This window comes from Triticum aestivum, chromosome 7D (assembly GCF_018294505.1).
Source record: "Triticum aestivum cultivar Chinese Spring chromosome 7D, IWGSC CS RefSeq v2.1, whole genome shotgun sequence".
Taxonomy (NCBI): domain Eukaryota; kingdom Viridiplantae; phylum Streptophyta; class Magnoliopsida; order Poales; family Poaceae; genus Triticum; species Triticum aestivum.
Window position 1 is genome coordinate 622966686 of NC_057814.1, and position 14174 is coordinate 622980859.

Here is a 14174-nt window from a genome sequence, read left to right on the forward strand (position 1 = left end):
TGTCGGAGGGGGATTCTATATCAACCTTGCTGAACATCCGATGATGTGTGAGTAGTTTATCACCGACCTACGGGTCCATAGCTAGTAATTATATGGCTTCTTCTCTCTCTTTGATCTTCAATACAATGTTCTCCTTGATGTTCTTGGAGATCTATTCGATGTAATCACTTATTGCGTGTGTTTGTTGGGATCCGATGAATTGTGAGTTTATGATCAGATTATCTATGAATATTATTTGAGTCTTCTCTGAACTCTTTTATGCATGATTATTATAGCTTAGTATTTCTCTCCAATCTATTGATTGTTGGTTTGGTCAAGTAGATTGATTTTTCTTGCAATGGGAGAGGTGCTCGATATCAGTGACACAAGGGGACATGACACGTATTGTATCATTGCTATTAAGGATAAAAAGATGGAGTTTATTCATGCTTGAGTTTACTTTGTCTACATCATGTCATCTTGCTTAAGGCGTTACTCCGTTCTTTATGAACTTAATGCTCTAGATGCATGTTGGATTGTGATCGATGCATGGAGTAATAGTAGTAGATGCAGGCAGGAATCGGTCTACTTGTCTTGGACGTGATGATGCCTATATACATGATCATTGCCTTAGATATCGTCTTGATTATTCGCTTTTCTATCAATTGCCCAACAGTAATTTGTTTACCCACCATATGCTATTTTCAAGAGAGAAGACTCTAGTGAAAACTATTGCCCCCGGGTCTATTTTCATCGTATATCAAAAACCAAAATTACTTTGCTGCAATTTTCTTTTCTTTATTTTATTTTTTGTTTTATTTATCCATCTACCTATACAAGATTTGATCCTTCTTCGCAATTTTTATGTGGGCATTACTACTTGGTATAGATTCGTTGATACTATTTTCTTGAGCTGTTCCCCTATGGATGCTTTCAATGCTATGGGAAATTTAGTGGGACTATTAATGAAACAATTTTAACTCTGGAACATGTTATGCAAAGATTAGATGCTATTGAAAAGAAAATGCCTACCATAGAGCGTATTGAAAATTTGGATAAGAAGATTCACACTCATGTCACTCAATTTGGATCAAAGGTAGGGATTACCCTTAAGATGCTAAAGGAGAAATGACCAATAATCAATGAAAGGGTAGAACAAAGTCCAGCTAGGATTGATAAGTTGGAAGAAATTATTAATAATTTAGGTTCCGCTTTTTGTCCCGTCAACACTATTGAAAAAACTCCTCCTAGCAAGAATTGCAAGTTTATGTATGTTCCAAAAGACAAGGGTGCAACATCTAGTAATGGAAATGAAGACCTTAAAATGATTAATGTTCACCCCAACTTTGTTGATTTGATAAAGGAACCACTATATAAAAATAAGTCTCTTGATTTTGTTCCTAGGAGTGTGATTATTAAAAATATATATGCTAGAACACCTGGTAATTATGGTTGTGCGATTGAGGAATTAGAAACCAAAGATGACAATACTTGAAACTATGCCTTATGCCTAGCTAGGGGCATAATACAATAGCGCTTGTTGGGAGGCAACCCAGTAGTTATCCTTTAATTTTTTTGTTTATTTTTTGTTTTTTAATAAATTCATAATTATGTTACTATTATGATTGTTACTTTTATGCCTTAATTAGTGTTTGTGCCAAGTAAAACCTCTAGGATGGTTAGAGTGATAGTTGACTTGATTCTGTTAAAAAACAGAAACTTTTGCACCCAGCTCTGGATTTTTTTAAATTCATAGAAACGTTATTTTGCTCTTAAATTTTACACATAATTTATATACAAATTTTCCATGCTGTCCTAAATTTTCAGAAATTTTAGAGTTACATAAGTATGGTCAATATTCAGATTGTTAAGACTGTTCTGTTTTTGACAGATTCTGTTTTCGTTGCCTTGTGTGCTTATTTTGATGAATCTATGGATTGTATCGGGGGGTATAAGCCATGGTAAAGTTAGAAACAGTAGGTATAATGCAATAACAAAATATGAATGGGTTTGCAATAGTTCTTAAAGTGGTGGTTTGCTTTATTATACTAACGGATCTCACGAAGGTTTTTGTTAAGTTTTGCGTGATTGAAGTTTTCAAGTTTTGGGTGAGATCAGGATGGATGAAGGAATAAGGAGTGGCGAGAGCCTAATCTTGGGGATGCCCGAGTCCCCCCAAGGTAATATTAAAGGACTCGCAAGCAACTTCTTGGGGATGCCCCGGAAGGCATCCCCTCTTTCTTGTAACGACCATCGGTAATTTTACTTTGGAGCTATATTTTTATTCGTCACATATCATGAGTTCTTCTTGCAGCGTCTTGTATGAGTCTTTGCTTGTTTTGCTTTTTAGTTTGTCACAATCATCCTTGCTGGACACACCTATTTGGGAGAACCATAAGTTTATTATGATTTGTTAGAATTGCTCTATGTGCTTCACTTAATTGTTTTGAGCTAAGGAATTGCTCTAGTGCTTCACTTAAATCTTTTTTAGCACGACGGTGATTTTATTTTGAAGAAATATGCTCTCATGCTTCACTTAAATTATTTTGAGAATTGATAAATTTTGAAGAAATATGCTCTCATGCTTCACTTAAATCCTTTTGAGAGTTGATATGTTTATGTTTTAAAGAAATGCACTCTCATGATTCACTTATATTATTTTGAGAGTTGATATGATAAATTTTGAAATAATATTTATGCTCTCGTGCTTCACTTAAATCTTTTTGAGAGTTCATAATAGTAATGGTAATTTGCACGAGATATGAATTTGGTCCCAAAGTGATGAATATTCAAGAGGGATATAATAAAAACTTTCATGAAGATCATTGGACATTATAATTCATGAAGATCATTGGACATTATAAACTTGATTCCTTGCAATAGTTTTGCGATATGAAGATAGTGATATATGAGTCATGTCGGTGAGTAATTATGCTTTAGTAAGAATATTGGTGTTATGGTTTGTGATTCCCTATGCAAGCACAAAAGTCAATAGTTATGCAACAAAGTTATATCCTACTTGTGGTACATTATTCAGTGTTAGTTATGTTTAAGCGTGTTTATGACCGTTTTTGTTTTTTTGTTGGTCGCTTCTCAATCTATTTGCTAGCCTTCATTTGTACTAAGAGGTAATGTTGCTTGTGCACCCAACTCCTTACCAAAGTTGTGCCAAATGAGTACACCATACCTACCTATATGTGGTATTTCCACGTCGTTTCAAGTAAATTTGTATGTGCCAAATCTAATTTTCAAAATGAATTTCCGTTTTGTGCGCCTATACCGCTCATGAAGCGGTAGGGGGTGGCCAATATTTTCCATGCTAGGTATTTTATTCTCACGACGACTGTTTATTCACTTGTCATTGCACGAGAGTGTGGCAGGTAATAGGGATGCCTAGTCCCGAAATGAATTTTTTAATATGTTGTTAATAATAAATTTCTTGGAAAGTGTTGATATGGAAGGCACCCGTGGATACGGCTAGCCATGGATTGTGTAAGAATGGTGGAAAAGAAATAAATTTTACTTTCTCTTTGGGAACCGCCTATGATTTGTCTAGCATGAAAGATATTGAGAATTCCCAGTCGTTTTCGTTTACAGAAAAAGCATGCCTCTCAAAATAATTTTATCTCTCAATTTAAGCTATGAGCTCTGACATATCTACAAATCTCTGCTTCACTCTGCGAAGGGCTTATCTTTTTTACTTTTATGCAATTTTAATTTTAATTTTGAGTTTTCATCTACACTATTGTCATACTTGTGCATTGGATGTAACTAATATTTGAGTGTGTTTCATGAATGGATCAATGATTAAGCATAATAGGCTAGGGACAACTTTCTTTAGAGTTGATATTTTAAAATACATGGTTGCTTGTTGATATGCTTGAGTATTGATGTTTTCATGTCAAATTATAGAATATTGCTTTGAATCATTCAAGTCCAAATGTCGATGCTACAAAGAAAAGAATATATGATGAATATGTTATGTAGCATTCCACATCAAAAATTCTATTTTTATCATTTACCTACTCGAGGATGAGCAAGAATTAAGCTTGGGGGTGCTTGATACATCTCCAACACATCTATAATCTTTGATTGTTCCATGCTATTACAGTATCAACCTTAGATGTTTAATATACTTTTACAAGCAACTTTATATCATTTTTTGGACTAACCTATTAACTTAGTGCCCAGTGCCAGTTGATGTTTTTTTGCATGTATTTGACTTTTCAGGAAATCAATATCAAACGAAGTCCAAACAGAGAAAAACTTTGGATTAATTTTTTTGGACCAGAAGAGACACTAGAAGGTTCGGGAGGAGGTCAAAGGAGCCACGAGGGAGTGACAATCCCTAGGGGCGCACCCCAAGGGGTGGCTTAGCCCCCAGGCTTGTGGGCCCCTTGGGAGGGAAGGGAGGTGAAGGAGAGGGGGTGTTGGTGAAAACCCTCGAGAGGCGGAGGAGAGGGAGCTTGCAAATGGATGAGAATTTCACTTCCCCGACCTCTGCACCAACTAGGGATGCATACGGCCTTTTAAGTATGAGTACTAGAATTTTTAATCTCGGTTACGTACCAAGCCTAGTCCTCAATAAATACGTGAGTACCAGAAAGCCTGGTCCTCGAGAATAAATAGGAACCTAAATTCGTCTCTGTAAGGATTTGAACCCAGGTGTTAGGTTTGTACATCCATTCTCCCAACCAATTGAGCTACGAATAAGTAGAATTATCCTAGTTGTAAAACAAATTGATAGGACAAATGAGTACAACCCGATTCAATAGTGTAAATATCCAAGATGCATTTTTTTGCCTTTTTTGAATTAGGGAGTGTCGATCATCATTCGGGGCAATTACTATCTCGCAAAAAGGTAATTAGTACTACAAATTAACGAGAGAATTGAATTGATTGATGAACTTATCCGCATGAAATTAGTATCAGATATACAACATTCAGGCTAATCAAGGTCGATCCTCGTTCTGTCGAGGAACTGGTAATCGGCGTATCCGATGGCGGGGTGGGCGGCGCTAGCGCCGGCGCCGTATAAGGTGGTGCTGACCATCTAAGGATCTACATGCCGAATCTAAATATGCTTGAAGTACACGCCAAGTCTTCGGTCACCGCCCTTTGGAAGGCCTCCAGAGTCCTCCTTCCTTAGTGGGATGGTTGTCCGGCCCATGCATTAGTCCGGCCGGTCTAGGACCCCCTAGCTCGAGACACCGTCACCCGCACTTTTGTGAAATCAACCCACGGTCCCGATTTAAGTGAGAATAGAAAACATCTCATGTTTCGCGGAAAACCCCCTTAGGTTTCAATTAATCAACTCGCGGTCCTATTTTAAGTGAGAATAGAAAACCTTTCACTTTTTGAAGAAAACTCCCTGAGATTTTGGTTAATAAACCTGCTATCCGTTTAGAAAATAACATTTTTATATAGATTCAAATGTTTTGTTAATATTCATATCTTTTAAATCATAAATCCAATTTTAACATGTTACATATGAAAATTGATTAGAAAACTGTGTAGAATATGAATATGATGTTATTTTACCTGTTACTCATTTTTAAATATTGTTTAGGGACAGATTCAGATGCTTCAAAAAATATTCGTATCTTTTAAACCCTAACTCAAATTTTAACATGTCATATGTGAAAATTAATTAGAAATATGCGCATAATCTGAATATGATGTTTCACATGCTAATAATTTTCTAAATGTTATTTAGGATGCAATGTTAATCAGTAGTGCACGACCCGTCTTTCTTTCGTACCGATGCCGATTCAAATTGAAAATGAACACATAAAAAAACAAATTGGAGACAAAAGAAACCATTTATGACCATGCATTTCCGTCGGCGGGAGTGTGAAACGGATAAAGGGCAAGAATGATAAGATGTCATGTTGAAATAAAGGACATGGACCTATTAAGGTCTTGAGTCATGGTTATTGTGTTAGGGCGTGTGGTATTATTTTTCTCATGTGGCAACGCATGAACTCTCTTGCTAGTAACCATAAAAAATGATGTTGGTCCTTACTTTTCAGTAAAATTTCAAAAGAGCCCTTATAAAAGTAAATTTTCAAAAGAGAAAAGAGAAAAAATAACCATTTTGGTATGTAACAAAATGTCGTCATGTGTTTAAAAAAAAGTGAAATTCCTTGGATCTCGATCGAGTTCAAATAAAAAATTTCGATCATGGCCGAAATGGACATTTGAAGCCACCATTCGATCATGGTTTATTGTGTGAGATACGACCGGATTGGTGAACTGCCAATGACGAAAGCAGTATTCGAGCTCGATCATTCGAGGAACGGGTAGTCGGTGTACCCGACGGCGGGGTCGGCGCCGGCGCCGGCGCCGTAGAAGGTGGCGCTGACGCAGTCGTTGAGCGGTGCGCCGAGCTCGAACCTCCTCGGCAGGTCCGGGTTGGCCAGGAACAGCCGCCCGTACGCCACCAGGTCGGCGTAACCCTCGCCGACGGCCGCGTCGCCCTCCTCTCGCCCGTACCCGCCGCTGGCGATGAACGTGCCGCCGAACGCCTCCCTGAACGGCAGCAGCTGCCGGGACACGCGCCGCCGGCCGTCCACCCTCGGCTCGATCATGTGGCAGTAGAGCACGCCGTGGTCGTTGAGCCGGCTCACCACGTGGAGCGCCAGCGCGTGCTCGTCGGGCTCGGCGCTGAACTGGTCCAGCCGCACGCCCACGCGCTGGCCGCCGATCTCCCGCACCACGGCGTTCACCACATCCAGCGCGAACCGGCACCAGCTCTCCATGTCCATGCCGCCGCCGTCGACAAAGTAGCCGTTGGCGCCGAGGATCTCGACGCCGTCGAAGCCTGGCATGGGGCATGCAAGGAGTGAGCGCAGAAAAATCCCTACTGTAGTAACTGAAGCAACGGTTTCCGGCCCACGCGCGCGCACGTACCGGCGTCGACGGCGTTCCGGGCGGCGCGTCTGAACCCATCGACGACGCGGGGAGCCTCCTCCTGCGCCACCCTCCTCGGCGACGTCAGCTCCTTGCGGCGGCCGTCGAAGCTCATCTGGGGACTCACCTGCTGCTCCCGTTGCCGGACGGCATCGCCGGCGACGTGCCAGAGCTGGCAGAAGAAGACGGCGCCCTTGGCGTGCGCGGCGTCCACCACGGGCGCCCAGGCCCCGACCTGCTCCGGCGCCCAGATCCCGGGGATGTTCCCGAAAGACGACTCCGGCTCCTCCTGCCGCGAGGACGGCGGCGAAACCCGCGTGGCCTCGGAGATGAGGAAGCCGCCGGGGGAGGCGCGCTGGGAGTAGTACAGGGCGGCGTGCGGCTGCGGCACGCCGCCGTAGGCGCGCTGCCGCGTGAGGGGTGCCAGCACGACCCTGTGCGACAGGTCGAACTCGCCCATCGTGTACGGCGTCATCAGAGGGATGGGCTTCATCTCTCCGTGTGAAACAGTGTTGCGAGCCCTGCCGATCTTCAGTGGTCAGCAAGCTTCAGCAATTGTAATTTTTTGTTGATAGCTTACCAAGCTGACCACTTGGTAGCAAGCTTCTGATCCATTCTTGCAAATGGTGCGGTTAAAATATAGAGTATATATGTCGGATATACTAGTATAACAGCAAGTTGAGTAGCTGCCTAGCACGCGAGCTCATCTTTGCTCCTGTCTCAACGAGTAAAGGTGCTACACCTAAATAATATTATGCATAAAAGAGAATCCTATGGAGCTAACGTTAATTACACTCGTATGCAAGCTTTTAATAATTATGTAAAGCAGATCTGGGCTTTTCTGGACCTGCTTACACTTGGACCAACATGAGATTTTCTTCTAGTCCTATTTTTGAACGTCTCGGTCTCTGTCTCGCTAATGCTGAATGGTGCGCTTTGTTCCCCACAACAAATGTTTTCAACATGCCCATTATTCATAGTTTTAGCGATCATGCACCTATCTTACTTTCAACTGAGTCTAAGTTTAAAAGGCCCTGGCTCACCTTCAAATTTGAAAATTGGTGGCTTTTTGTGGGAGATTATCAATCTGTTGCAAAGAATGATTGGGCTTCTACTACCACAAAACCTTTCCATGTACGCACTAACCATCTTGCACGTACTCTCAAACTGTGGTGCAAAAAGAAAATGCCACTTCAGCAGCAACTTCATCAGTTGCAGAATCAAATTAATAATATTCAGATGCAGCCTCTAGATCAACATGACTATACTCTTGAAGCGAACCTGGTAGCCCAATATGAAGGAAGCATGACAAAGTTAAACGAATTCTATAAGCAAAGAGCCAAAAAGCATTCGGTCACACAAGGTGACAGGAACACAACTTTTTTCCATCAGGCAGTCAACAAGAGGAGAAGAAATAGGATTGTTTCCATTATGGATAGTCAAGGGAGAGATCTTTTTGGCCCTCAAGATATAGCCAATGAATTTATCACTTACTTCCATAATATCTTTCAATCTAGTTGCCCGAGGGCCGGTCCTGAGATTTTGGGGGCCCGGGGCGAAACTAAATTCCGGGGCCCCTATTATAAACAACATAAAATATAATGATTATAATTATATGTGAAAATTTACATATGAACACTTGAATGCATCCAAAATAATATACATATGCAATAATTATACATATTACCTTAAAAAATTATATCACTTTTCGATGCAAAGTCACTTCTGATGAGGTCCATGTCAATCTCTTCCAATAATTTCTTCTTGACGCATATTGATGCCAAGCCATTAAAATTCTCATTAGTCATTCTTGACCTCAGATAGTTCATTGATAATTTTAACTTTGAAAAGCTTCGTCTTTCAACTGATGACACCGTCAGATGCACTATAAATAAGATGCAATATAATAGAGACATTAGGATAACAATTAAATTCAGTGACATGCTCAAAAATCTCCATAGCACTATACCATCTGGCAATGTGAAATTTAGAATCTTTAATAATTCAGAAAAAGGCAAAACTGGATGTTCATGAACACTAGCAGATTGTGCATGTGCCCCCCAATGAATTAACTGTACTCTAAAACACACTAACATTAGTTCCCCTGATGTTGATGTCAACGGTTGAAGGATGCGAGCTATGCATCATGTATGCGAGGATAAAATACTTAATTAGTAATGTACGTATAGAGGGATAAGAACGATAATATAATCTACTCCCTCCGTTCCTAAATATTTGTCTTTTTAGAGATTTCAAATGGACTACCATATACGGATGTATGTAGACATACTCTAGAGTGTAGATTCACTCATTTTGCTCCGTATGTAGTCACTTATTGAAATCTCTGGACAGACAAATATTTAGGAATGAAGGAAGTACCTTGGATGAGTCGGCATCGGCCATCGGGCATTCAGCGATTTGTACTCGTTCGCGTCTGGCTCTAGAGCTCGATGGATCAGCGATGATGTGCGTGTGCTTGTCCAGTGCCCAAGGTGAGAGAGCAAAGCACGTTCTGAATACTGGCTAGACACTCGAGCGATTGGGAGGCCCCGGAATAGAAATCGGCGAGACGACATACTGCTGATCAGAATTAGGAACGGAATTTGAAGAAAATGAGCAGGGACTCAAGTTCTTATCGCGAACAGGACGGCTGCTACTCCGCATCTCTCCTCCTTGATTTTTCGCGAAGTGACGGCGGCGGTGTATGCAGGTTCGAAACTTGGAATTAGGTATGCCGCGTGATTTGAGGATGGCTACGTGATGGAACCTGAAGGAATCGAATCGCAAGAATAGAAAAGGGATAGGAAGGCCTCGATACGTCTTCCGGCGTCCACTTCTGGCCACGGCCCATGGTTTTCTTAGCGCAAGCCCACAGGCTATCTGGGGAGGGGCCCCTGGATTCGGGGGGCCCGGGGCGGTCGCCCCCCCTGCCCCCCCTCAGGGCCGGGCCTGAGTTGCCCTTCACATGGTAGACCTGCCGTATTTTCTGTTATTAATCATGATGTGCAGGACTTCACAAATTCTATACTTGACAAAGAGGAGATTTGGAACACCATAAAAGAAATGAAGAAAGATGCCTCTCCGGGTCCAAATGGATTTAATGTGGGTTTCTATAGGAATGCATGGAGTTGGATAGCTGAAGATATAACTCAATTGGTCAGGACCTTCTATGAAACAGGTACTATGCCACCAAAGCTTAGTGAAACTCATATAGCTCTTATTCCAAAAAAAAAAAACGTTTTTGCCACATGCCCCCTGACTTCGGACTAATTAGTTTATGTAATGTTGTTTACAAAATCATCTCCAAGTCCTTGGCCAACAGACTGAAGCCTCTTTACCTGATTATATCCATCCTTCTCAACAGGCTCTCATAGAGGGTAGGAGGATTAGTGATAACATTGTTGCCCAGGAGATTGCTCACTCTTTTAGTTTAAATTCTTTCAAACAAAAGTGCTTCATGCTAAAAATTGATCTTGCTAAAGCCTTTGATAGACTTGAATGGGATTTTATTTCTGCTGCTTTAGCTCGTAAAGGTTTAAATGCCCATTTCATTAAGTTGATCCATGGTTGCATAGCTACTCCTACTTTTTTCGGTTATTATCAATGGGCAACCTTTTGGTAAATTTAAGAGTTCTGGGTATAAGTCAGGGATGTCCCCCCCCCCCTTCTCTTTTTATCTTAGCTGTTAACAAGGTTGGAAAAAGTGATAGGCGTAAATGAGGCGGTTGGCCTTCGCATAGTGCCTAGGCGTTGCTTAAGCGCCCTAGGCGGTAATATAACTTTTAGTATCAAGGTGTATTTGTGATTATTATATGTGTGTTCGTATTAATTTAGGGCATATAAATAAGTTAACTATCTGCTACTGCTATTGGAATATGGCCCGTTTGGCATATGCATTTAATATGGCTTGTTTTCTTGCTTGGGTAGACGATTCCTTGCTTGCCCTGCGTAGACATCCATTTATACCAAGGCGAGGCGTTTGGCCATCGCCTAGCGCCTAAGCATGCCTAAGCTCCTCCTAGGTACTGCCTTTTCCAATAGAGGCTGATAATGAACTATGATTGGCACTTCAAGATGCCATACATTATAACAGGCTTTCATGTACCTCTTTGGGTCCCCAATGACCTCCTATACACTCGTTGATGTTTATAGATTACCTATTGGTGAGTGGTGAAGCAACAAAGCAGGAAGCTGAAGCCATCATTCAGTTCTTAAATCATTTATGTTCCCCATCAGGCCAAGTCCCAAATTGGGTGATTTGCAGCTCAGGCAGGAAATAAAAGGTTTGTTTCCTGTCCCTGATATCGACGCCTCTTTTATCCATTTAGGACATCCACTGGTCTTGCCTGCTAAGGATAGATCCGTCGCTTACTCATTTGTGGAACACAAGTTTAAATCCAATCTTACAATGTATAAGGCAAACGGAATGTCACACTCTGCTAGGTTTACTCTTATTAAATATGTTTTCTCTTCTATACCTGTTTATTACATGTCAAATATTTTGTTCTCCAAAAAATTGCTTGCTAGTATCACTGCTATTATTAGGAGATTTTGGTGGGCAGGGATACAAGATTATAACACTTCAAGATATCTTTGTATAAGGGCATGGGCATATACTTGCACTGACAAGAGAAGTGGAGGTCTAGGTATTAGAAATCTAGCCTTGAATCAGAGCTTTATTCTCTCTACAGCTTGGAGAATTGCTCAAGAACCAACTAGTAATCTTGCTCTTATTTTGAAGTCAAAATATCACGCCTACACTTCTATTTGGAGAGCAAATTCTAGTTGTCCTAACTCTGCTTTTCGGGCTGCCATTTTAAAAGTTAAACCTCTTTTGGAATCTGCTTGTTTTACACAAATTGTTGATAGCTTCTCTTCCATTTGGAGTACACCTTGGTTTAATTGTTGGCAAAACATCTATAACTATCTTGTCATTCAGCAACCACCTTTTAACTATCCTGCAACTATTAAAGACTTGTGGATCCCAAATCTTAAGGCCTGGAAGGCTGGAACCGTGATCTAGTTAACTCTCTTTTTACTCCACATGTGGCCACAACTATTTTAAACACTTCTATCATTGATGATGTGGGCCAAGACATGCTTGTTGTAAATGGACTCCTGCAGGAAGTTTTCTACAAAAAGCGCATATCGACATTGTTTCAAAAATTTGCAGTTGCCGCAGAACCAAATGCCTAAACAAGTACCTCGGCAGGTTATTGACTTGCTCAATCAGGTTTGGGATGATAAGCACATGATCCCAAAAGTCTAGAACTTTGCTTGGAGACTATTGAGAAGAGCCTTGGCCACAGGTAAAAGAGCAGGTCGTTTTTGAAGACATATTTCACTTATCTGCTCAAGGTGTAATTTAGAGGAAGGTGATATGCATTTGTTTTTCAGATGTCACTTATCTGCTCAAGACATATTTCACTATGCAGAAGTTGTTTGGTTCTTGCAGCCTTGGTTTATCAACACTGGCTCTTTACAACAACAATACCACTCTATCCCTGACATCCTTAATTTCTTGCTAAATGCTAATCATCCCTTCATGTCAGTTAATAATTTATACATTATGCTTTGGTGCATTTGTAAAGTAAGAAATGATACTCTTTTTGACCGTGCTAAAATACATCCAAAAAAGGTTTTCGTTGTCTTCTCAGCTTTATTGCAAGATTTTTAGTTCCTTGACGCGAGCCTATGGGTCTAACGGCAAATTGACGATCAGCGGTTGTGCCAGCAACAGCATGAAATGCTACAACATGTTATTCCTTTTGCAGGTACAGATGTACCGATATATTCAGATGCAGCATGGGCTCCATCGTCTGATGGGCAGCTGCCACAAGCAAGATTGGGCATCCATATCCAACTTCGTCAGCATCATGCCTCCAACATATATATTGCAGCACTGTCTCCACCAGTAGGCTCTCCTCTACAGGCGGAAGCGTAGGGTCTACTGTTGGCGGTCAAGGCGGCAGAAGCTCTTCATCTTCACGATGCTTACTTACTCACAGATTCGCAGGTGCTTGCTTTGGCTACTAGGTCGGATCGAAATGCGACGGATGGACCTTGCCAGATCAGGGCCATAGTTTCGGGAAACGTTGCATGGAAAAAAATATACACACACGCAATGATCTATCCATGGAGATGCATAGCAACGAGGGGGAGAGTGTGTCTATGTGCCCTCGTAGACCGTAAGCGGAAGCGTTTAATAACACGGTTGATGTAGTCGAACTTCTTCGCGCTCCAACCGATCAAGTACCGAACGTACGCCACCTCTGAATTCTGCACACGTTCAGCTCGGTGACGTCCTCCGACTTCTTGATCCAGCAAGACGGCGAGGTAGTAGATGAGTTTCGGTAGCACGACGCCGTGGTGAAGGTGATGGTGAAGTGATCTCCACAGGGCTTCACCTAAGCACTACGAAAATATGACCGGGGGTGTAAACGGTGGAGGGGCGCCGCACAGGCTAGGCAATTGTCTGTTCTTTGCTAGACGCCCCCTCCCACATATATATAGGTGGGAGGGAGGGAGAAGAAGCCAAAGGAGGCGCCTAAGTAGGAGGAATCCTACTTGGGGTCCCTCCCAAGCCACGCTCCCCCTTTCCTTATTTGGAGTGCGGGGAAAGGCAGGGGAGGGTGGCGCCCGCCTTTTCCTTTCTCCCATGAGAGGGAAAGGCAGGAGGGGCTAGCCCTCCCCCTTTTCCTTCCCTAGGGCTGACCAAACAAGGGAGGGGGCGCACCAGCCCCCTTGTGGGCTGTTCTGTCCCCTCCTTTGGCCCATAAGGCCCATATCTTGCCAGGGGGTGCCCAGAACCCCTTCCGGTGACCCAATTCCTTCCCGGTAAGTCCCGAAACACTTCCGGTGTCCAAATACCATCGTCCTATATATCAATCTTTACCTCTTGACCATTTCGAGACTCCTCGTCAAGTCCGTGATCTCATCCGGGACTCCAAACAACATTCGGTCACCAAAACAAATAACTCATCTAATACTATATCGTCAACGAAAGTTAAGCATGCGGACCCTACGGGTTCGAGAAGTATGTAGACATGACCGAGACACCTCTCCAGTCAATAACCAATAGCTGAACCTGGATGCCCATATTCGCTCCTACATATTCTGTGAAGATCTTTATCGGTCGAACCGTTATGACAACATATGTAATTCCCATTGTCCGTCGGTATGTTACTAGCCCGAGATTCGATCGTCAGTATCTTCATACCTAGTTCAATCGCGTTACCGGCAAGTCTCTTTACTCGTTCTGTAATACATCACCTCATGACTAA

General features: G+C 42.1%; 1 protein-coding gene across 1 annotated transcript; it reads right to left on the reverse strand.

Annotated features, from left to right (window-relative positions):
- Window positions 1-6033: 6033 nt before the first annotated feature.
- Window positions 6034-7396, reverse strand: LOC123169715 (12-oxophytodienoate reductase 1). Its single transcript, XM_044587585.1, has 2 exons — window positions 6892-7396; window positions 6034-6802 (listed from the first exon to the last, which is right to left on the reverse strand). Exons 1-2 carry the CDS (start codon window positions 7382-7384, stop codon window positions 6267-6269), a joined length of 1029 nt encoding a protein of 342 aa, XP_044443520.1. The 5' UTR covers window positions 7385-7396; the 3' UTR covers window positions 6034-6266.
- Between the last annotated feature and the right edge of the window lie 6778 nt (window positions 7397-14174).

What these genes read in the sequence shown, in the direction of transcription:
- LOC123169715 (XM_044587585.1), bottom strand. Translation starts at nt 7,384, where the DNA reads ATGAAGCCCATCCCTCTGATGACGCCGTACACGATGGGCGAGTTCGAC. An exon ending in CCGGAACGCCGTCGACGCCG is followed by an intron (nt 6,803 to 6,891) that starts GTACGTGCGCGC and finishes GCCCCATGCCAG; the next exon opens with GCTTCGACGGCGTCGAGATC.